This window comes from Erythrolamprus reginae, chromosome 1 (assembly GCF_031021105.1).
Source record: "Erythrolamprus reginae isolate rEryReg1 chromosome 1, rEryReg1.hap1, whole genome shotgun sequence".
In the NCBI taxonomy this organism is placed as follows: Eukaryota; Metazoa; Chordata; class Lepidosauria; order Squamata; family Dipsadidae; genus Erythrolamprus; species Erythrolamprus reginae.
The window spans coordinates 270,809,761-270,835,051 of NC_091950.1; the positions used below are offsets into that span (position 1 = coordinate 270,809,761).

The following is a 25,291-nucleotide window of genomic DNA, read 5'->3' on the forward strand; positions in this document are numbered from 1 at the left end:
AGGACAAAGCAGAAAGCACAGAAACGAAGAAGGAAAGATGGAAGGATGGAAGGGAGGGAGAAAAGAGAGGGAAGGGGGAAAGGGAGGGAAGGTAAACAGGAGGGAAGGAGGGAGGGAGCAGGAAGAAAGAAAAGGAAGGAAAGGAGGACAAAGAAGGAAGAATGAAAGGAAGACAGATGAAAGAAGCAAGCAAACAAGCAGGAAAGGAAGCAAGAAAAAGTGGAAGAGAAGAAAAAAGGAATGGGAGGAAGGAGAAAAAGAAAATTAAACCTAAAAGAAGAGTTTGTATATATATAGGAAGCCAATTCCTCCCCCATTTTAGCATTGATGCTGTAACCTTGTTGGGTCACAAGACGTCTGCAAGTTCCCTTTCATTACCTGGTTATTTCTGGAGGGCGGTGGGGGGGGGTGTTTATCAACTCCTCTCCCCCCCTTCCCATGTTGCCTACCTGCAGGGAGGGTCTCACCTTCTCTCCAGAATTGTATTTATTGGGTATTTTCAATTAAAAAATGGAAAAAGAGTTAAGATACTTAGTTATACACATATTAGCAGCTGCCAGGATAGCATATGTCCAACAATAGAAAATGGATAAAGCACCAGAAGAAAATATAGTAATTAAAAAAATATTGGACTGTGCGGAGATGGACAGGTTATCCAAAAAATTAGAGGGAAAGGAAGATTCAGATTATTATAAAATATGGGCAAAAGTTTACGACTGGTTAAAGGAAAGAGCAGCAAAGAAATAAATAAAAATTCAAGCAAAGCATCACGTCAAATAAAAGAATTAAAGAATTAATACTATGTGAAAGAGGTAAAATTCTCTGATCAAACAATAAAAAAAAAAGTGGGGAAACTTTTGTTTCCCAAATGTTGTACGTATATGTTTTGTGTATGTCGTTTTTGTTATATTTGAAAGAAACCAAATACATTTTATAAAAATAAAAAACAGAAGGCCTTTTCCTTTTCCCAGGTTGGAGTTATTACAGTGTCGCCTTCTACTGCTTTCTTTTATTATTGTGATTTTATTGTGGTTTAGATTACTTACGGGACTGCCTTCTGCCTCATGTATCCCAGCTGCTGGTTAGGTCCCACAGAGTTGGCCTTCTCCAGGTCCCATCAGCCAGGCAATGCCGTCTGGTGGGTCCTAGGGGAAGAGCCTTCTCTGTGGTGGCTCCAACCCTTTGGAATCAACTCCCTCCATGGAGTCGTACTGCCCCCACCCTCCTGGCCTTCCGCAAAGCTTTAAAAACTCAACTTTGCTGGCAGGTTTGGGGCCATTGAGTGTTACATCTAACTTCAGACTACAATTAGAATGTATATGGGGTGAATGTAGATGATTGTTTTTAATGAACTGGGGTTTTAGATCACATTTTTAAGTTTAGATTTCTTATCTACTCTATTGTTGCACCTATCCTTGTTGTGAGCTGCCCTAAGTCGTGGGGAAGGGGGGCATAGAAATCTAATTAATAATAATATTTATTGTCATGGTTATTATGGCTCCTGACCTCCCTCTCCTTCTCATGATGGTTTGGGGGTTTTGTCTATTTCTCTTATATTATTTTACTCTTTATGATACAGTAACTGTTAACTCTCTACCTAGAAAATTCCTGTGGTGGAATTCTCCAAACATACCTAGAGAAGGTGGCATTAAAGTGTGGTCAAAGGGAAAACTAGTTTGATACATGAGTGAAAGAGTGAAGCTGGGATTGGGGAAACCCACCTTTATTTTATTCACAGAATTTCTCTGAGTGATTGTGGGTCACTCTCTTCTTTGACACATGGCCCAATATTATGGTGGTAAAGAAAATGGAAGGGAGGATGCTATGTACGTCACCTTGAAATTTTGAAGGACACGCAGGCTATAGATCCAAATTAAGAAATAAACAGATTAATCCATTAGTGAAGTTCTTCACATTTCTTTTTTCCTAATTTTAATTTGCAGTCTCAGTAATAGCCACTAGTAGACAAGGGTGATTAAAAGGCCTTCAGCTCTGTTCACTATAGATTGTAGGGATCCCACTGAATGGATAAAATGCAATTGTGCCTATATAAATCTTCCCAATATGGACAGTGAGCTCTCAAGCTCCCTCTCTTTCTCTCTCTCTCTCTACCTCCATCTCCCCCTTTCCTACCCCTCCCTCTCCTCCTCTCTCTCTCCTTCTCTCCATTCCTCCCTCTCCTTCCTTCCCCACCTTTCCTTACTCTTCCTCTCACCATCCATCCCTCCCCCTCCATCTCCCCCTCTCTCCCCTTCCTCTGTTTCTTCCTCTCCCCTTCCCCCTCCTCCTCTTCCTCCCTCTTTCCCTCTCCCTCCCTCCTTCATCCTCTCTTTCCATCCCTACCCCTCCCTATCTCCGTCTCCCTCCCTGTCTCCCTCTCTCCCCCCACACCATCTCTCTGTCTCCACTTTTCCACCCTCCCATCAATCTTTGGGCTATCCTTATCTGTTACACAATTTTGCCCTATGATTGGTTTGCTCTGCACTATGTAGTAGAGGTTAATTGGTTGATTTTCCAAGTAAAAGGAAGAAATAGCTTGGTCAGTCAATATTTGAGGCACTGATAAATGACAGCACTTGCTGAAAACGGTGTGTATTCTACGCTAATCCTGCTTCACTGTTTTACTTCACTCCTTTACTATTTTGCTATTTTTATCCCTCTGTCTCCCAATGCCTTTCCCCCTTGGGCTGACCTCTTTGCAAAATCAGTTTGTGTTGCAGTGTGGAAAAATCATCACATGAGGACTGTTACCAATTACTTCATAGTCAACCTCTCCTTGGCCGATGTCCTGGTCACCCTCACTTGCCTTCCTGCAACACTAGTGGTAGATATCACCGAGACGTGGTTCCTTGGCAACAGCCTCTGCAAGGTGATCCCTTATTTGCAGGTATTGTTTGCCAGGGTTGTGGTACACATTGAAAAATGAGCTAAGTTGGTGTTTTGGTGCTATCGGAGCTATAATTCAGAAGCTAGATTGTGATTAACGTATTACAGTACTTCACAGCAAAAGAAATTAGACTAAGAGGGGCTTAATTATATCATGGTCAGAATTACGCCATTTGTAATTGTACATTTGCTATGACATCTAAATAAAGTAGAAACCAAAGCGTAAAACTGTACATAGAATAAGTTGGTCACACAGCTCTGGGGACGCACATGTCAGAGCCATATTTGGCTTTTGCGCAGGCGCAGGAAGCAAGATTGTGTGAGAGGATGTGCATGGCATTGGACCAGAATACCTTCGGAACTGCCTGCTACCGCACGAATCCCAGCGGCTGATAAGGTCCCACACAGTTGGCCTTCTCCAGGTCCCGTCAACCAAACAATGTTGTTTGGAGGACCCCAGGGGAAGAGCCTTTTCTGTGGTGGCCCCCGCCCTCTGGAATCAACTCCCCCCAGAATCAACTCCTCCCAGAGATTAGAACGGCCCCCCACCCTCCTTGTCTTTCGCAAATTACTCAAGACCCATCTATATCGCCAGGCATGGGGGAGTTGAGACACCTCCCCCAGGCTTTTATATTTTATGTTTGGTATGTATGTGTTGTCTGGTTTTAATAGCTGGGGTTTTATATGTCTTTTTCTTTTAATATTAGATTTGTTCACTGTTATATTGTTTTTTATTATTGTTGTGAGCCGCCCCGAGTCTTCGGAGAGGGGCGGCATACAAATCTAATAAATTATTATGCATGTGAGATTTCGGCAATTTTCAGCAATTTTTTGCTATTGCACTTGCGTGGAAGCAAAAAAGTCACCGAAATCTCACGCACCCGCGTGTATTCTCATGAGATTTGCTTCCTGCTCATGCGCAGAAGCCAAATCTCGCTCTGATGCATGGCGTGGACACGCACACGAGTCTGCCAATCACCCAGAGCTGCATGCACATCAGCACCTGTAGTGATGGTAAGTTGGTACCCCCGCCTGCCTGAAACCAAGCTTTTCTGATTGTAACAATGGTGGGAGAGACGACCTCTCTGATTATGCTTCTTTTGTCACTCACTGTATATTATTTCCTTTCTCTTCTTCCCTTTGTAGACCGTGTCGGTCTCTGTTTCTGTATTGACCCTTAGCTGCATCGCACTGGATCGATGGTATGCAATTTGTCATCCGCTGATGTTCAAAAGCACAGCCAAGCGGGCCAGGAACAGCATCCTTGTTATCTGGATGGTGTCCTGCCTTATCATGATCCCTCAGGCGATCGTTATGGAGTGCAGCAGCATGTTTCCCGGATTAGCTAACAAAACCGTTCTGTTCACTGTCTGCGATGAACGTTGGGGAGGTGAGCACTGGTGGCCTCGAGCTTAGGATTCGAAAGGCTCACTGTGTCAGGAGTAAAAAAAACAACAGCTGGTTGTTACCAATGATTGAACATTATAGCATGAAATAATTTGCTTTAAGCATAGAGAGTCCCTCAACTTCCCTATCAAACCCAATACTGTCAATAGTTTTACACTTTATCTTAGAAAATTGTCTGCCACTTTAGTCAAAATCAAACTTGTCACGCTAAATACGTATTTGCCAGCCCCTCAGAGACATTTGGTAATGAAAGAGTTAACTATGTGTGCCTTCTAAGATCCTCCTATTATGATGTAATATCCTGCCAGCTCACTTCCTTCTTCTTCAATTCCTAACTCTCTTCTCTTCCATCCTCCATTATGTAAAGACATATATTTGAGTTGTCCCTCGAGACATGATTTATTTCTGTTTTTTAAAATAAAGATATCTTGTTTGAACAAATGACTAAGGCTTTTATCCATCGACTCCGCGGGGTTAAGGTTGTAACGGACTTTAATCAATTTTACAAACCACGACAAAACTTGTATATTTGTTTGTTGGTTTTGTTTGTTTTTGTCAAGCATCTATGAGAAAACAAGTATAAGTATAAATGTAACATATAAACATGTAAGTATAAACAGGTGTAAATATAAGCACAAGAAATGAGTACGAACAAATGGGAACAATAGGACAGGGATGGTAGGCATGCTGGCATGCTTATGCCCACCCCCTTACAGACCTCTTAGAAATGGGGTGAGGACCACGGTAGACAGGTTAAAGCTATAGGGGTTTGAGTCCTTCTGTATGTATTCTGTATGTCTGGATATACAGACTAACAATGATAGGAAGAATCCATTCCTTCTCCCTCCCCTCCCCTGCCTTCATCTCTTTCGTAACCATCACTGTTGCAAAATCTGGAACACCAACCAAGACCAGGGCTTCATTTCTGAAGGGCTTCCAAGATTTCCTCCCCTACAGGACCTTCTTTAAATCACGGAAGTTGCCCAAAGAAAACTTTAATAACGGTTCTAACTGCAAAGCGGCAGGACTGCTTCATTCCAAAGACTCATCCAACAGTTGCTGTGACCTGGAAATGCCAGAAGAAGTTTTGGTATGCAACAAGTACGTGCTGAGCTTCTGTTCCTGGCCAATTATATGACCTAACAAGGACTTTAAGGCAATCATCATCAGTATTTATTTAAAATAGTCATAAATTGCCCCTCTCTCACTTCAGGAGGTATGCGGCCTTTAACATTTCCACACACTAACACATAATAATATGAAACACATAGAAACATAGAAACATAGAAGTCTGACGGCAGAAAAAGACCTCACGGTCCATCTAGTCTGCCCTTATACTATTTTCTGTATTTTATCTTAGGATGGATATATGTTTATCCCAGGCATGTTTAAATTCAGTTACTGTGGATTTATCTACCACGTCTGCTGGAAGTTTGTTCCTAGGATCTACTACTCTTTCAGTAAAATAATATTTTCTCATGTTGCTTTTGATCTTTCCCCCAACTAACTTCAGATTGTGTCCCCTTGTTCTTATGTTCACTTTCCTTTTAAAAACACTTCCCTCCTGGACCTTATTTAACCCTTTAACATATCCAAACATTACAATACATCATAGGACAGTGGTTGTACTCAATCCAGCTCATCAGTGTTGAGAATATAAGGATTTTTTAAATGCTTTATAAATATTTTTCCCGAACAGTGAATAAGGTTCTTCCATATTGTATGAAATAAATGAAAATTATGTTCGCCTGAATCGGCATACAAGTAAAGGAGAAAATTTGTAGTTCAGGGTCAGGGGTGAGTTCTAATTTACCTCACTGCCAGTTTGTTTTCTCCCACACTGCGTGGGAATGCCTTGTGGGCAGATGCTTGCGCAGTGCAAAAAATCTGGGGGGGGGGGAGCCGAAAACAAGGTGGCGGTGCTGGAAACTCAGCTTTTGTGCATGCTCAGAAGAAAAAATTAAAAACTTGAAAAAAACTTGAAAAAAACTTGAAAAAAACTTGAAAAAAACTTAAAAAAACTTGAAAAAAACTTGAAAAAAACTTGAAAAAAACTTGAAAAAAACTTGAAAAAAACTTGAAAAAAACTTGAAAAAAACTTGAAAAAAACTTGAAAAAAACTTGAAAAAAGGATGGTGGCGCCCACAGACCATCACTGATGGAACCAGGTCAGTGACATCATTGTGACATTACCATCAGATTGCTACCAGTTTGGGCGAACTGATCTGAACTGGGAAGAACCCATCTCTATTCAGTGTTGAAATGCAGAGTCCTGGGTACTCTCAGAGTTTGGTTGCTTTATTGCAATCATTTCATTACTCTAACTAGGTAACTTCATCGGTGTTAGTCCTACCTCTGATGATGTTACCTGGTTTAGGCAATGAAACAGCTGCAAGAAAGCAACCAAGCTCAGAGAGCAACCAGATCCCCTTTTCTTGCAGCATATTGAAAAGTATTCGGAAACTTCAGATCTTGCAGAATGCGGCCGCAAGAGCTATCGTGGGGCTTCCTAGATTCGCCCATGTTTCTCCAACACTCCGTGGCCTGCACTGGCTGACGATCAGTTTCCGATCACAATTCAAAGTGTTGGTAATGACCTTTAAAGCCCTACATGGCACTCGACCAGAATACCTCCGGAACCGCCTTCTACCCCACAAATCCCAGCGGCTGATAAGGTCCCACAGAATTGGCATTCTCCGGGTCCCTTTGACTAAACAATGTCATTTGGCGGGCCCCAGGGGAAGAGCCTTCTCTGTGGCGGCCCCAGCCCTCTGGAATCAACTTCCCACGGAGATTAGAACGGCCCCCACCCTCCTTGTCTTTTGCAAGTTACGTAAGACCCACCTATATCGCCAGGCATGGGGGAACTAAGACATCTCCCCCAGGCTTATTATATTTCATGTTTGATGTGTATGTGCTATATGGTTTTTAATTGTTGAGGTTTTTATATATTTTATTATTAGATTTGTTCCATTGTTATACTGTTTTTATTACTGTTGTGAGCCGCCCCGAGTCTTCGGAGAGGGGCGGCATACAAATCTAATAAATTGAATTGAATTGAATTGAATATCATAGCACATCAAAGGAGATATGATTTATGTGCTGTTTTCTTTCCTTTGCAGCTGAATTTTTCCCCAAAATGTATCATACCTGTTTCTTCCTGATAACCTATCTAGCTCCATTGTGTCTTATGGTGCTGGCTTACTTACAGATATTTCAAAAGCTATGGTGTCAGCAGGTGAGTCCTTTTGCTATAAAACCCATCTCTTGGACTTATGCCAACTAAGCCTTTTAACCTCAAAAAAAATGTGTAATTGATTGATAGGTATATAGATGGAATTAAATTATCCTTGGCAATGCAGTATTTTCACCATCTGAACATATCATGCAACCTAGCAAAAATAAATAATTCCATGGCCCTAAGCAAGAGTTTATAAATTAAAATACCGAGATGTTATACATCCTGCTAGGAATGTTTATTTTTCCCCTGTATTTCCATATTTCTTAAATTATATCTGAATGAAGGGATAAGGAAAGAAACCAAAATACAACTTAAAATAAAGTTCTGATTAATATTTCCTAAACAAATTTCCATTGCATTAAATGCATTTACTTTGTTTTATATAATGTTAAGCAAGGGTCATTGCTGCTTTCATTCATGGCAAATACATTATGCTTGATTTTTTAATGTAATCACTGAAATGAGCTGGCTCTTATTTGTTTACTTGCTCGCTTGTTTAAAACATTGATGTAGCTGCCCATCTTTCATTTATTCATTTATTCATTTGTCCAATACACAAATACATAGGAAGAAAATAGACATATTGGTAATACATATAAGGCTAAAAGTGAACTTAGAGGAGAGGATATATGAAAGGAAGAGAATATATATGATAGGTGAAAGAAAGGAAAGACAATTGGACAGGGGACGAAAGGCACACCAGTGCACTTATGTACGCCCCTTCCAATGCTGGATGGCCCCAATTATGTTAAAAGAACTAAAAACACATTTACTATCAATTATACACTAAGTGACATTGAGATAGCAAATATATAATATTTAACTTTTAGAAAAATTAATAATCATTATGTGTTTTCCTCTATAGAGGGATTAGAGCACATCATCAAGAAAACCAATTACAGGGGTACCTTGGTACTTGGTACCCAACTGCTTTGAAACTCATCAAATTCAGTACTCAATTTTTGATGGGAAAAATTTTGTCCCAGTACCCATCATTTACTTGGCACTCAATGCACAAGCTTGGGGGGTGTCAGCTGCCTTATGACTCACTATGTTATTCCTTATGGGAAATATTTGCTTGATACTCATCACTTCTCCTGGAAACAATTAACATGGAGGTTCTGAGATACCACTGAATTTAACAAGAACTGTATTTTTAGGTCTATAAGACACACTCCCCCTCACCCCCCAAAATGGATGGAAATGTCTGTGTGTCTTATAGAGTGAATGTTGCCAAAGCCCAACCCGCCTGCCAGTCCCCATCTTTTGGACTCTGCCTCCCAGCAATTTGTCTCCTTGCAGCAAAGAGTTTCAGCACAGCCTGATTTAGCATGATCAACTGATTGGCAGTTGGATCAACCTCCAAGAATACTGCCAATCAACTGTACCAGGCTGCAGTGATGGCCACTGCCCATCCCCGCTTTGCTACCCATTGCCACCACTGCCTATTACTGCCTCCACATGCCCCCGTTTTGGCCTCCATTCATCCCATTTTTGGTCTCCACGTGCCCTCCGTACACCCCATTTTGGCCAGTTCCAGGTGGGGGGATTGTTGCTGCCATCTATTGCCACCGAACTGTGGTGGTGATAGGCAGCAGTAGGTAATGATAGGGGGTAGCAATTCCCGTTACCTGGAACTAGCTGAAAACAGAGGGCAAAGAGACCAAAATTGGGGCACACAGAGGAGGTGATAGGCGGCCTGCAAAAACTGATTGTCAATATTCCAGGAGGCCGATCGAGCCACCAATCAGCTGCTCGTACTAAGTAAGACTGTGCTGAAACTGACCAAGCTGTTTGCTGTTTGTTGCAAGGAGGCAAAATGCTGGGAGACAGAGTTTTTTGTTGTTCTTGTTTTCCTCCCCAAAAGCCAGGTGCATCTTATGGTCCAGAGTGTTTTATAGTGTGAAAAATATGGTAATTCTTATACTTCCCAACCTTCTGTTTCTAATACATAAATATAAAATGGTTTCTACCATTTTAGCATACGCTGTATGTTTTAGGAATAGACTGGAGATTTTTGGGCTTGTTTAGAATATACGCCCCCCCCCCCAAATTTAACTTCTTGTTTTGATTTTGACCCATTCATACAGTACAAGTGGTTTACAAATGTTGTTAAGGTTTCCAAATAGCATTGAGAATTTAATCCGAATCTGAGGCAAAGTATTCCTCAAAGTTCCAATTTATTAGCAGAGCCATGTTACCACATATGGGAGAAACCTGAATATGAAGTCCCCGGGGGTTTCTCCACACAGTTGAAAGTCCATGAAGTCCCCATTATAATTATCATGAGCCAATTTCTAGCGAGAGAACAAGCATATCTTATCAACCCAGGATTTTAAATCTGAAGTTATTCTATTTTTCTTATATGGAAGAGCAATCTTTTCTTTTAATGTTTCCCATGTTAAATCCATAGCGCTTCCCAAGAGATAAATTCTAAATTTGTGGTATTTAATTCTAATTTGTATTCGCATCCTAAAATAAGCTTTATAACTTTACCATATAATAAACTTTTACCCTATAATAAACTTTATAACTACAGTGATCTCTCGGTTAGCGCGGGGGTTACGTTCCAAGACCTCCCGCGCTAACCGATTTCCGCGTTATACTGGATGCGGAAGTAAAAACCACCATCTGCGCATGTGCGCCATTTTTTTCATGGCCGCACATGCGCAGATGGTGGAGTTTGCGTGTGGGCGGCGGGGAAGACCAAGGGAAAGTTCCTTCAGCCGCCCAACAGCTGATCTGCTCCGCAGCGCGGAAGCAGCGAGGAGCCGAAGATGGGGTAAAGGCAAAGGGGAAACCCCATCTTCGGCTCCTCGCTGCTGCCGCGCTGCGGAGCGGATCAGGTGTTGGGCGGCTGAAGGAATCTTCCCTTGGTCTTCCCGCCGCCCAGGCAAAGGGGAATCCCCAAGATCGCTTGCCGCTTTGCAGCTTGGAGCCTTGCTTCGCCTCCTTCGCTGCAATAGGCAAGCGGCAAGCGATCTTGAGAAAGAGAGAGAAAGGAGGGCGACTTGCCAGTCCACGCCCCCCTGGATGAACAGCCTCGCATGGCCCCAGCGCCGGGCTCCGCTGTTGCCTCTGCCCCCATTCGGCTCTGCAGCTGAGAGGCCTTCCCGGCAGAGCCCTCCCCAACAGCTCCCGCCGCCAGCGCAAAAAAGAAAAGAAAAAAAAATCCCCAAAAGAGGCAGGCACAAAGCGGGGGCACAAGGGGAGCTGCCCGGCAGAGGTTGCTTTTTTTCTTCTCGTGGGCAAGTGGAGGGGGGGAGAGAGAAGGGAGGAAGAGAGTGTGAGAGAGGAAGAAAGAGAGAGAGAAATGATAGAAAAAAGGGGAGAAAAAAGAGAAATGAGAAAATGATTGAAGCATAGTGACAGGAAAGAAAGAGAAAGAGACAGAGAAGTGACTCTTGGTGATGACGTATGACGTCATCGGGTGGGAAAAACCGTGGTATAGCAAAAAAAACCGCGGACTTATTTTTTAATTAATATTTTTTGAAAAACCGCGTTGCAGCGTTTCGCACTAATGGAGACCGTGCTAATCGAGGGATCACTGTATTGTGGAAACAAACTGATCCTAACAAAAAATATTTAGATTTACACAACATTGTTTCCCCAAGGATACCTTCATGATAGGAAGAGGATCACACTAAAGATGATCACATTCTCTGTGATCCTGTAGCTATGCTCATGAGTGGAAATGAATCTGACCTATATGGTTATGACCTATAAAGCCCTTCATGGCACCGGACCAGAATATCTCCGGGACCGCCTTCTGCCGCACGAATCCCTGTGACCAGTTAGGTCCCACAGAGTTGGCCTTCTCCGGGTCCCGTCAACTAAACAATGTCGTTTGGCGGGACCCAGGGGAAGAGCCTTCTCTGTGGTGGCCCCAACCCTTTGGAACCAACTCCCCCCAGATATCAGAGTTGCCCCCACCCTCCTTGCCTTTCGTAAGCTCCTTAAAACCCACCTCTGTCATCAGGCATGGGGGAATTGAGATTCTCCCTCCCCCTAGGCTTATACAATTTATGCATGGTATGTTAGTATGTATGATTGGTTTCTAAATTGGGGTTTTAAATTAACTTAAATATTAGATTTGTTTACATTGTATTATTATTGCTGTGAGCCGTCCCGAGTCTGCGGAGAGGGGCGGCATACAAATCTGATGAATAAATAAATAATAATAAATAAATAAATCTACTTGGCAACTTGCGCTTCAGTAACCAGTGCAAAATTTCCCTTGGTCAAATAGCAACCATTAAGATTCCAATTATTGTGTGCTGTCAGATTCCAGGAACGTCATCTATAGTTCAGAGGAAATGGAAGCCGCTGCAATCCGCAGCACAGACGCGGGAACTGGGGCCACCAGCACATTTGAGGATCAGTGTGGTGGCAGCTGAAATCAAGCAGATTAAAACCAGGAGGAAAACAGCCCGGATGCTCATGGTGGTGCTTTTGGTTTTTGCCCTCTGCTATCTCCCCATTAGCATCCTCAACATCTTAAAAAGGTACTTCCATGTGCAAAGTCTGGAGATATTAAAAATAAATAGCTTTGTTATCTGTCTGGGTGTGAAAATATATTCAACAATAATTGAGTGCGATGATTTTTACTGAGAGCCTGCTACGTTTGCAAGTAGTCCTAGATTTAGGACCACAATAGCCGGAGTGTCGCAGTGGTTAGAGTGCAGCAGTGCAGGCTACTTCAGCTAGCTGTAGTTCAGCAGTTCAAATCTGATCACCAGCTCAAGGTTGACCATCTTTCTGAAGTGGGTAAAATGAGGGCCCAGTCTGTTGGGCGCAATATGCTGATTCTGTAAACCGCTTAGAGAGGGCTGTTAAGCACTATGAAGCAGTATATAGGTCTAAGTGCTATTGCTAATTGGAATTGGAACTTAAATTGCTGAGTCAGGCAGTTGTTAAGTTGAGTCCCACCCAGTTTTGCCATTTTTTAAATTAGTAGTGCAGTATTAGTTATTTTTTATCCAGTCTGTAGAGATTCAGTTATCCAGGTCATAGTTTGTCCCAAAGCTGCTTTTTTCAGAAGGCAACTGGACTTTCTTGTTTTTTCTTTTGAAGATGTTTCACTTCTCCTCCAAGAAACTTCTTCAGCTCTGACAGGATAGTGGGGAATGAAAGGATTTATATTCCTTGCAGACAGCTGGTTATTTGCATCCTTTTAGAGGTTCACTGAAGCAGTTGGAGGTTTATCCGTATCCTTAGGGTCACCTGAGTAGTATTCCTGGTTCCTGTAATCTGCTTCCCCCTCCCTCTGGAAATCCATTCCACACCATTCAAATGATGCTCATCCCAAATTGTAGATATTCTCAGTCATCCAGGTCATGGTTGTCCCAAAGGTGCTTTTTCAGGAGGCAACTGGACTTCCTTGCTTTTTCTTTCGAAGATGTTTTGCTTTTCTTCAGCTCTGACAGGATAGTGAGGAATGGAAGGATTTATATTGTTGTTACCTGCTCTGAGTCTGTTTCAGAATGAGCAGCATATAAATACAATAAATAAACAAATAAACATTCTTTGCAAACAGCTGATCATTTGCATCCTTTTAGAGAGTTGTTGAAGCACTTGGAGGTTTATCTGTCTCCTTAGGGCAGTGATTTTCAACCTTTTTTGAGCCGCGGCACATTTTTTACATTTACGAAACCCTGGGGCACATTGAACGGGGGGAGGGTGGGGGCTAAAAAAAGTTTGGACAAAAAAATTCTCTCTCTCTCTTCCTCCCTTTCGCTCTATTTCTCTCTCCCTTCCTTCTTTCTCTCTCCATCCCTCCTTCTTTCGCTTCCTTCCTTCCTCTCTTTTTTGCTCACTTTCTCTCTCCCTCCCTACCTCCCTCTGTCTTTCTCTCTCTCTCCTTCCCTCCCTCTCTTTCTCTCTCTCTCTTGCTTACTTTCTCTTGTTCTCTTTCTCTCTCTCTTGCTTTCTCTCTCTTCTTCTCTTTCTCTCTCACACTCTTTCTCTTTCTTGCTTTCTTTCTCTCTCTCTCTCTTGCTTTCTTTCTCTCTTGCTTTCTTTCTCTCTCTGAGCTTCGCGGAACACCTGATCATGTCTCACGGCACACTAGTGTGCCGTGGCACACTGGTTGAAAAACACTGCCTTAGGGTCACCTAAGTAGTGGTTCTGTAGTCTGCAATTTTACCTTTGGATTTTTAAAAATCCAGTCTTTATTTATACAAATAATTATCAAAGCAGTCGTCATAGCCAACACACCTTGCTGCTGTTGTTAAGAAAAGTATGTAATCCTTAAGCAAATCATGCAGTCGTTAAACAAATCTGTCTTCTCCCATTGACTTTGCTTGTCAGAAGTTGGGAAGATCACAAAATGAAGAACCAGGGATGCCAGGGTGCTAAAACCATCATAAATGCATGCCAGTTGCTTAAGCACTCAATTTTAATCATGTGATTTGTGGGGACAGTCTGCTGGTTATAAGTGCAAGGGCCAGGAGAGTTCTCAACAGCATTATAACTTTGCAACAAATGAATGTAAATTGAATACTACCTGTAATTTTCTTTCCCATACAAGCATTGAGATAGGACAAAATTTTCATAGGTGCTAATATGACTTATTTTCATATAACGTTCATTACAGGTCGTTTCAAGGAATATTTCACTTTCTATCTCCCCCTATGCTTTTTTCATTAATACGCTGATTTTAAAGTTTAAAATACGTTAATAATTTAAAAATGTGTTTCTAAATGTGATAAATGTGTCCTCAAATTGGTAACATTGGAAGCAATGTAGGCAGTCAAAAGGCTGCAGGATACATTTACTGACACTAGAGGGCCCATCAGTTTATGGACTGAGTTGAAGAAGCATGGGCAAATAGAAAGCATTGCTATACGAAGGGAAAACAATCATATTGTTCCAACAAAGAGCCAAATTCTGAGAACAATATAGGAAAGAAGATCTCATACTGCTGAAAATTATCAGTACCACAAGATTCAGTCCTAGGCCCACTATTCTTCAATATATTCATTAACAACCTAGATGAAGGAATAGAGAGAGGAACTAATCAATTTGCAGATGACAAGCTGGCGGGGGTAGCCAATACCCTAGAGCAGGAGTAGGCAAAGTTGGTTCTTCTATGACTTGTGGACTTCAACTCCCAGAATTCCTGAGCCAATCATGCTAGCTCAAGAATTATGGGAGTTGAAGTCCACATGTCATAGAAGAACCAACTTTGCCTACCCCTGCCCCAGAAGACAGGCTTAAAATACAAAAGGATCTTGATAGACTAGTACTGTTGGCTCAAACTAAAAAAATGAAGCAAAATCCTACACCTAGGTAAGAAAAACCTGTCACATATACCAACTGGGTGAAATGCAGTGGTGGGCTCCTACAGGTACGGTCAGGTATGCAGTACCAGTAGCAAAATTTTGATTTTTTTTCTTTTTTTCCCTTCTGGGCTCTGGGTATGTTTTCCCTATCACAGTAAATGAGGTTGAATGTGTATAATTTTAGAAGAGCTGTGCATGGGTGTGTGTACATACACTTTATATAGTAGATAATCAGGGGTGGGTTACTGCCCGGATTGGGAGGGAGGGATGCAGTGGTGTAGCAAAAATGGAGCTCCACCCCAGAGCACCCAATTTGCCCTGAAAGATGTTGAAACAAAATGCATAAGCCCACACTGTGGTAGTAAAAAATTTGGTAGCCTATCCCTGGTGAAACGACACTCAACAATAGTGACTGTGAAAGAGATCTCGGAGCCTTGGTGGATAACCAACTAAATATGAGTCAGCAATGTGCAGCGATGGCTAAAAAAGCCAACACAATCTTAAGCATCAACAGAGGGATACAAGACTAGGGAGGTACTAATACCACTCTATAATGTCCAAGTTAGACCACACCTGGAGTTTTGGTCACCACACTATAAAAAAGACATTGAAATTCTAGAGAAAGTGCAGAAGAGAGCAACCAGAATGATAAAGGTATTGGAAACCAAAACATACGAGGAAAGGTTGCAAGAACTGGGCGTGGATAGTCTAGAAAAGAGGAGATCCAGGGGGGACATGATAGCAGTCGTCAAAAACTTGAAGGGCTGCCACAGAGAGGAGGAGGTCAGATTATTTTCCAGACAAGAAGCAACATATGGAAGTGGACCAAGAAGAGGTTCAACCTGGAAATAAGGAAGAACTTTCCGATGATGAGAGTGATCAACCAGTGGAACGGTCTGCCAGCAGAGGTTGTGAACACCCCAACACTTGACGCAAAAAGAGATTGGATTGCCATCTGTCTAGGGTGGTATAGGGTCTCCTGCTAGATGATGGGGGGTTGGACTAGATGACCTATAAGGTCCCTTCCAACTCCAATAAAATAAGTAAGTAAGTAAGTAAGTAAGTAAGTAAGTAAGTAAGTAAGTAAGTAAGTAAGTAAGTAAGTAAGTAAGTAAGTAAGTAAATAAATAAATAAATAAATAAATAAATAAATAAATAAATAAATAAATAAATAAACAAACACTATTCCCAAGGAAGTCCCCCTTAGTCAGAGCTGGTGAGCAGACGTTGGCCAGTAGATCATGTCTACAGGCATCAAGGCCAACAAAGAATGTAAATCTTTTTTTTTGTACTCCTTAGATTTGTCAGAATATATTTCCTTCATCTCCTGCCAGTAGTCTGGTTAGAAGTGATAGGAGTTGAGGTCCAATATACCTGGAGGGCTCTAAATTGGAGGACGTTGGCATTTTAAGGCTTTCAATTCTTCCAGATTATGGTTCGGATTAGGATTGGAGAGTTAATGCTAATCCTTCCCAGGAATGTTACTGTTTCTATTTAATGCACGTAATATTTCATCAAGATTGGTCACCTCAATTCAAGACTGAACATTGTCAAAAGAAATCAAATTGCAGGTTAGAAAAGTATGCATATTGAATGCCACATCTCTACAGAATGGGATGGTGACTTTATAATGGGATGCACTGATGAAAAAAAAATGTTTCTGGCTTACATGTAGAACATAGAATAATGTTGGAAGGGACCTTTGAGGTATTCTAGTCCAACCTCCTGCCCATTCCAAACAAATGGATGTCCAGTCTGAATTGTAGATTTGGAAATCTACACAATCCGGCAATAAATTGTACATTATAATACTTATTGTTATTAAAGAGGACCATATCAGGGACACCGAACTAATTCTCCGTCCAGAGAAACTTTTCTTAGTGTGTTCACTGATTTCTGCAGAAAATCCTCTCTCTCTCTTTTTTTTAAAATAAATGTCATAACTCTTATAGTACAGAATCCTGGGAAGGGGCCTTTTTGTACTGTATATCAGTGTTTCCCAACCTTGGCCACTTGGAGATATCTGGACTTCAACTCCCAGAATTTCCGAGCCAGCATTCGCTGGCTGGGGAATTCTGGGAGTTGAAGTCCAAATATCTTCAAGCTGCCAAGTTTGGGAAACATTGCTGTATATAATTTTAAAGGTCAGGCTGGTTTGGGAGAGATGTATTCTTAACAATTATGAGAAAAGGTATGAGTAGTCCCCACTCAGATATTCACAAAAATGCCCACTAGGAATCAGTGGGCAGCATAAATCCAGTCATTTCTGTATATTTAGAAGTTGATTATTATAGCGTTTGTCTAGAATCTATACATTTACCTCTGTTGGAGAATTCAGACATGTATACATTTTCTCTTTCAACTAAGATGAGGTGGGGTAAACTAGTGAAGTGGTACCGTTATTATCAACATCCCTTTGTCTGCTATTTCTTTGTTTATCAGTTGCTTTTATAGCATTTTTCATAATTTTGAATGTTTTAATGATTAATGATGATAATGTATTTAGGTATTTATTGATTATGTTAGTTGTGTTATACCAGTTTGTTTGGAGAGATGGGTAACTAGATAGATAAATAAATAAAATGCATCTGGTTTTTCGTATGTGTGGACCTTAGTTGTATCAAGGCACATCCAATCAACATGACAATTGTACATAAGAGGTGATACATTCCAAGCACAGCCACTGCACTCATTTGGAATTCAGAATTTTGATCTGTATACCATGTAGCTATTTCACGTGTTCATCACTACCAGAAATATGATACATTTTCTACTTCTAACATTTTATTTTCTTCTTTTTGCAAGAGTTTTTGGGATGTTCAACAACGCTGAAGATCGAGAAACAGTGTATGCTTGGTTTACTTTCTCCCACTGGCTTGTATATGCAAATAGTGCCGCAAACCCAATCATTTACAACTTTCTTAGTGGTAAGTTGATTACTCATGACTTTTTATCTTGTTAAAAAACAACAGAGCTGAAGACTCAATGCAATTTATTTACTTTGCTGTATTTATGGCATTCTAAAAGAGAAAGGCATTTTTACTACTGTTGTATAAAGGGAGAAACAGAGATTTAAAGAAAATGCTTCATTCAAGCAATCCAATAAACAGATCTAGAATTTGCGTACATGACAAATTTCAACATATCTGTATCTCTCTATTTGAATTCCTTGGTGCTTAGGCTAAAAATAAAGGAATTGGCCTTCATCAACATCCTCCTCTGCAAAACACTCCCTCACCTCCTGCAATCCCTTATGCTAAAAAAGTCCTGCAGTCCAGGATTTAAACTGGGGAGACTCTGGTTTGAATCCCCAACAATCGAGAGTTCATGGGGTGATTTATTATAATAGTCTTTCTCTCACTCAGATCAATCTAGATCACTTTGGGGATATACTCACAGAAATCACACTATGTTCTGGAGAAAAATAGGAAAATAAATGCAATCTGATAATAAAGGCTTCTGTATCTCCCATTGCATATTAAGAATGATTAAAAGTTGAAAACTTTTGCCCAGGATGCTTATGATAGGCTGAAAGGGTGATTTCCCTGCTCTTTTCTTTTCTTTATTTTTTTATTTTATTTTATTTTATTTTATTTTATTTTATTTTATTTTATTTTATTTTATTTTATTTTATTTTATTTTATTTTATTTTATTTTATTTTATTTTATTTTATTTTATTTTATTTTATTTTATTTTATTTTATTTTATTTTATTTTATTTTATTTTATTTTATTTTATTTTATTTTATTTTATTTTATTTTATTTTATTTTATTTTATTTTATTTTATTTTATTTTATTTTTTATTTTATTTTATTATTTTATTATTTTATTTTATTTTATTTTATTTTATTTTATTTTCTGCATTGGCTGCCGATCAATTTCTGGTCACAATTCAAAGTGTTGGTTATGACCTTTAAAACCCTTCATGGCACTGGACCAGAATATCTCCGAGACCGCCTACTGCCGCACGAATCCCAGCGACCGATTAGGTCCCACAGAGTGGGCCTTCTCTGGGTCCCGTCAACTAAACAATGTCGGTTGGCGGGCCCCAGGGGAAGAGCCTTCTCTGTGGCGGCACCGGCCCTATGGAACCAACTCCCCCCGGAGATTAGGATTGCCCCTACTCTTCCTGCCTTCCGTAAACTCCTTAAAACCCACCTTTGTCGTCAGGCATGGGGGAATTGAAACATCTCCCCCTGGGCATGTTTAATTTATATATGGCATGCGTGTGTGTATGTCTGTTAGTATATGGGGTCTCTTAAATCTTTAAACATTTTAAAAACTGTTGGATTATTTATGATTTGTTGTTACATGTTGTGAGCCGCCCCGAGTCTTCGGAGAGGGGCGGCATACAAATCGAATAAATAATAATAATAATAATAATAATAATAATAATAATAATAATAATAATAATAATTTTATTTTTTTATTTTTTTTATTTTATTTTATTTTATTTTCCTTGCCTTGCCTTGCCTTGCCTTGCCTTGCCTTGCTTTGCTTTGCTTTGCTTTGACTTCTATTCTATTCTATTTCATTCCATTTCCATTCTTTGTGCCTTTAAGACACTGCAGCCCTGATCTCAGTTTAAAAAGATGATTTTGCTACACGCTTCACCAATTCTGCACACAGGAACTCAAAATCCGAATCATAACTGCATATATAAATCATCTTAGAAAACCTGTCAGCCTTCCCAGGTAGACCGACAAGAAATATGACCAGATTAGCTAATTATTGTCAGGCTACATTAACAGAATCTTGCAAGTCTGGAAATAAAAATCTCCCGCCATCTCCTTTACAGCCTGATAACCTAGGATGGAGTCCCTTCTGAGCCTCTTTCTCCACCCATTATGTAGCTTTGGGCTATGCCCCCTCTTATCTGACTGTTCCTTAGGCAACATCTCTTCTTCCCTACCCTGCCCCCCAGGGCCATTCCCATATACAGTAGTCCCTCACCTATCGCTGGTGTTACGTTCCAGACCTGGCCGCGATAGGTGAAATCTGCGATGGGGAATTTATCGACTGATAGTACTTATTTAAGTATTTATATTGTAATTGTTCGGTAAGTTTTCATTGTTTTAAGTGTTTATAAACCCTTCCCACACAGTATTTATTTTAGATACAGTATTTAAATACAGTACAGTATTTACAATTTTAGATATATATTTTTTTTGAAAAAGTTCGGCGGGCTGTTTAAATCTGCCGATCGACTTCCTCAGAAACCCGCGATGAAGTGAAGCCGCAGTAGATGAAGCGTGGTATAGCGAGGGACTACTGTACCATTACATCACCTGCTGCAAAGCTGCCACCTCATTGCCTTCTCTGGATTATGCAAATGACACCAGACACTTCTAATGGAAAAGAAACAAATGTAGGAATTGTGTTATGCATGCCCTGTATGGGAAGACATGGTCTGGCTGCTTCTTCATGATGGTCTTGATCTTTGATTCAACAGGAAAATTTCGGGAAGAATTTAAAGCTGCTTTTTCTTGCTGCTGCTTTGGTATCGGCCATCACCAAAACGCCCCACCCAGAGGAAGGACAAGCATGGACAGTCGGAAGTCCTTGACGACCCAGACCAGCAATTTTGATCATGCTGCAAAGCTCTCAGAACATGTTGCCTTGACTGGAATAGTCTCAGTGTCCACAAATGGCCCTGGATTTATTGGGAGCTGATAGATGGCAACTTTCTATGATAAATCATTGTCGATTGATCTGTGAATCCAGTTATCTTTTGGTCCAGGGACTAAAAACCTTGAAAACCGCAAAGTGAAATAACAGCTTATAACAAAGATAAAATAGACTAAAATACAAAATTGGATGATTTTTTTAAAAAGAAAAAGAAAAAGGAAACAGAACTTTGTTTCCTAACATACACTATTCAACTGTAAGAAATGATTGTTGCGAGACACATATGCACTCATTTTCATTGATGTGATTTGCTGATGAGTTTGGTTCCTATCCAAAAAATGTTTCATTGTAAGATTTAAAATACAAATAATCAGAAGGAGTTGAACAATGAAATTATTATGAAATAATAATACAATGAAATGGTGGAGAAAGCATGTAGTGCGACTTTTAATGCTTTTATCAGTGGCCATAAGAAGAGTCTGTATTTTCCATGTGTAATGAGTGTATTTTGGGTGTAAATGTAAGTTCTTTTGCTATCCTATTCTTTGATTCTTATGCCCCAACATGCTGGCTCCCATTTAACTCTGTTCTCAGAGAGTTAAACTGACAGAAAAGCAAATTAAGACCTAAATCCCTTATCTTTCTTTCCAGCTTTTGCTTACAATGCAAACAATTTTTTAAAAGGCAAGGTCATTTTTTTCCTTTCTCATTTTATATTAAAAAATTAACCAGGTCTAATGTCCTGTGGGTTAATGGTAAACTGATTCTTCATGTCTGGAAGCTTGTGTAATCCAAACAGATGAATGCCCTGGAAATATTAAGCACAGAAAATGCAACTACTAAAAGTCATTCACTTTATTTTGGAAAGGGGTTCACTCAGAGCAGAAGAACCAACAGCCTTTTGGCACTCTAGCTCAGTGGTCCCCAACGTTTTTTCCACCAGGGACCAGTTTCAGCAAGGCAATTTTTCTATGGCCTGGTGGGGGCGGAAAGGGGTGTGGTTGGGGGCGGGATTAAGCATGGGGGTGCTGGTCCTTCCCGCCCCTCTTTCCCGCCATCGCCCTGTGGCCGGCAGAACCTGCCTCCCAAACCCTCTTGCCCGGCGGCAGGTGAAGCGCTGGAGGGAGGGGGTCAGGCCGGCCCTCCTGCCTCCCCGCCCCTCTGTCCCGTCCATCGCCCTGTGGCCGGCAGAACCTGCATCCCGAGGCCTCTTTCCCAGCGGGAGATGAAGCACTGGAGGGAGGGGGCGGTGGCAGGAGGACTGGCTGCTGCTGACTCCACGGACCGGTGCAACATGCCCCGCGGCCCGGTACTGGTCCGCGGCCCGGTGGTTGGGGACCCCTGCTCTAGCTCATACAACTGAAAGTTCAAAAATGCCTCTTTAAATTGCAATTGGAAATTAATACCCAGTCCAGATACACTGTATGCTTTAGCTTCTATTTGTTCAGAATGCTGTCTAAATAAATAATTACTCTAATTTCCTAATGCTGAGATTAATATTTCTTTTTTAATTCTTGATGAACTTAAAGACAGAGAACCTTAAGCTTTCAGGAGGGCAGGGAGAGACAGATAAACAGACATATTGACAGGTAGACAAACAGTCAGACAGACAGATAAATAAAGATAGAGGGGGGAGAGAGAGAGAGATGATAAATAGATGGATTATAGAATACAGATAGAAATTGCAATAGTAACAACAACAACAACAACAACAACAACAACAATAATAATAATAATATAATATTAGATTTGTATGCTGCCCCTCTCCCAAGACTCGGAGATAGATGATAGATAGATAGATAGATAGATAGATAGATAGATAGATAGATAGATAGATCACCTTCAAAGACCCTATACTGGCAGATGAAACATATTTCATTTCTATGTTTTTCCTAGCAACATCTCTCTCACACATCCCCAAACACTGTTCTGTCTGGGTTTTCCCAGACCTCAACACCAACTGAAAAAACAGCCAGACACTCTGGTAAAAGCCAAAAGTATTTTATAGCTGGAAAAAATAAGCACAAAGGAAAACCTGTCTTCACAACAGACAAGCTATAATACGTTACAGCAGGGTCCTGATGTCCAGTCAATACCACAAGCTTCTTGCTGGCACCCCCCCCCCCCCCCAAGGTTTCAATAGTCCAAGGCACAAACCAGGATTGTAAGCCACCAAAGTTCACAGACAGGTCTCACGAATCTCCAAGATAAAACTCCACAAGCCAGGAAGGGTGGGTCCGCCTTTTATCCTTTCCCAAGAGCACCACACCCAAACCCAGCTGTGACCTCTAATGCTGGAAATACTTAGCCAATTGAGTCCGTCTCTGATTAGCTCTCCTTTGTCGCATATCTATGATGTCTTGAGCATTTTCCCCTAAGGAATCCAGGCTGCTTGCTGGGGAGAGCTCCCCCTGGTGGGACTCTGGCTGTCCTTCTTCTTCAGCCTGGGATTCCTCTTCCTCGTCAGTCTGCACCTCCTGTTCCTCAGCCTCTCCCTCTGAGCTGGAAACCGACAGAAGGTCAGCCATTCCCGGAGGGGTCCCAGACTGAACCACAACAAACACTAGCAATTTTAATAAGATCAGTTTATGGAACTATTTTGACCTGCTGCCTAAACTTCATTTGTTTCACTTCTACTTGATTGATATAATAACAATTCAATAAAAAACATTTTTTATTCTTTCCAGAATTTGAACACTAAAAAACTATTGCACTGAACTGAATTTGAATGGCTTGTTTTCCTCACATTTCCTACACCTTTATAAGTACTGTACCTATGTACTTCCCAGTTCACCTTCTCCAGAATTTGGGGCAACCTTCAGTGCCCTTGAACTTTTCCTGCTGATGTAGGATTATGAGAATCACTGACTAATAAAATCTAGATATCTCCTCCTCCTCTGCTATTGTAGAATGATGCTTGGGTGTCCCTTTCCTCCCACAAATTTTGGATATTTTCCTATGGTTATCAGCCTGGCAGCACAGTACACAATGCAGCAAATCTCACACATATTTTCAGTAATAAATTATGCCCTTGGACACTTTGCAACAGAGCCAAGAAGATTCCTGCTTTCACTATACAGAAGATATAATTCTCTTTTAATAATTCTAGACTTCTATGTTTCTATAATAAGAATAAAGTTAGTTTTTCTTCAGGACCATGAAATGTAAGTTATTTCCAGGTCTCACTAAATCTCACTCAACTTACCACAATTTTGGCTTAGCATGATGTGCAAGCCCAATTCAGGTGATTAGCTTAAGGATCGGTGTGCTGTTTGAACCCAGAAAATTGGGGTTCAGTTTTATTTAACTGTATGTAATGTGTTCACATCTTATGTGAACAATGGGTTGATGAACTATACTGAAATTCAGGCACAGAAAGAAATTCAGGAATCAAGCCAAAGGCGAATTGGCTATTTTCCTCGGTTTAATGAAAGAGTAGATGATTATTCAGCAAGCATATTTGATCAGCAAGCATATTTATCGTAGCCTGGACCTCTCCAACAGGTGTGAAAGAGAGAGAGAGAAAGAGAGGCTGTGCTTGCTCTCCAGCAAGGGGTGGGAGGGCGTCCCACAGACTCTGATTGGACCAATCACAAGCGTTTGCTACGAGCGGGCGCTGTCCGACAGAGGATGGTACTGAAACGACTCCTCGTGTTTAAAGGAAGACTTCAGAGCAGATTAAGAGGCAACAGGTAGTTTGCTGTGCTCAGTCTACCTGGAACCTCCTCAATCATGAACTCCATTCTGTTCGTCGCTGGTAAGTTTGCTTTAGTTCAACAGGAGTTTCTCTCTCTCTCTCTCTCTCTCTCTCTCTCTCTCTCTCTCTCTCTCCCTCCTTCCCCACCTACCTACCTATCATTTATCTATGTCGTCTAGATGCCATCTATGTCACTTATATTTATCTATTTATCTCTTATCTCTCTATATAAGGGATAACTCCCAATCAAATTTGCTAGGATTGCAGCCCTGCTTGCCTGCTAAAAAGATGGGCAGCAAACAAATTTAACAAATAAAAACATTTTTAAAACATTTTAAAATACGTGTGCTCAACATGCATCACAATCACTTTCCCCAATGGCACTGAAAATAATAATGGGTGATCTATTAGCTTCAAGATTATTTCTTTTCGGTCTTTCTCTCCTCCTTCTCCACCCCATTTTAACATGATAAAAATAAACAATGGCCTTAATTATTTTTTAAAAGAGCCAGTTTGGTCTAGTTGTTAAGGCACCAGCCTTCGGTATGAAAGTCAGCTGGGTAATCTTGGGCCAGTCACTCTCAGCTATGGGAAGCAGGCAAGGACAGACCTGCTAAGAAAACCTGCAGGTTTTCTGCAGTTACCAGAAGTCAACAACAACTTTAAAATAACTTTTTAAAGGCTAATGAATAAGCTTGTTGATCCTTAGGGTAGAACAGGATTTAAAATGTAAATATCCAAATTATTCTATTGGTCCCCTCCCCCCCCCAGGTCTCAAATTCACTTTTCTTATTGTTGCAATTATTTCCTGTCTACTTATAGTTTTCATTTATGATCTGTCTAAGAAAATAAGGAATTAGCTCAAACCTTCTTGCTCACACAATCAATCAAATCCAAAGGGCCCAAGGAGCAGTTTTCCTAAGATTCTAGAATTTACCATATTTGGATTTACTATGTTTTTTAAAAAAAAATGCTTTGTTTTTTAAAAAGAACCCCATGAGTTACAGTGTTCCCTCGATTTTCGCGGGTTCAAACTTTGTGAATAGCCTATACTACGTTTTTTCAAAAAATATTAATTAAAAAATACTTTGCGGGTGTTTTTCTATACCACGGTTTTTCCTGCCCGATGACATCCTGCATCATTGCC

At 40.7% G+C, this 25,291-nt stretch overlaps 2 protein-coding genes across 2 annotated transcripts in view; both read left to right on the top strand.

Moving 5' to 3' along the window:
- The window catches only part of HCRTR2 (hypocretin receptor 2), a 45,673-nt gene extending 25,059 nt beyond the window's left edge, over positions 1 to 20,614 (top strand). The window contains exons 2-7 of the mRNA XM_070738891.1: positions 2,709 to 2,887; positions 4,033 to 4,276; positions 7,416 to 7,531; positions 11,819 to 12,039; positions 17,623 to 17,744; positions 20,272 to 20,614. Of these exons, the coding sequence (XP_070594992.1) occupies positions 2,709 to 2,887; positions 4,033 to 4,276; positions 7,416 to 7,531; positions 11,819 to 12,039; positions 17,623 to 17,744; positions 20,272 to 20,492 (1,103 nt within the window). The 3' untranslated portion in view covers positions 20,493 to 20,614. The remainder of the gene's footprint in view (positions 1 to 2,708; positions 2,888 to 4,032; positions 4,277 to 7,415; positions 7,532 to 11,818; positions 12,040 to 17,622; positions 17,745 to 20,271) is intronic.
- A 3,565-nt stretch (positions 20,615 to 24,179) lies between these two features.
- GFRAL (GDNF family receptor alpha like) overlaps positions 24,180 to 25,291 on the top strand; it is a 28,168-nt gene continuing 27,056 nt past the window's right edge. Inside the window, exon 1 of the mRNA XM_070738905.1 lies at positions 24,180 to 24,204. Coding sequence (XP_070595006.1) covers positions 24,180 to 24,204 — 25 coding nt within the window. The remainder of the gene's footprint in view (positions 24,205 to 25,291) is intronic.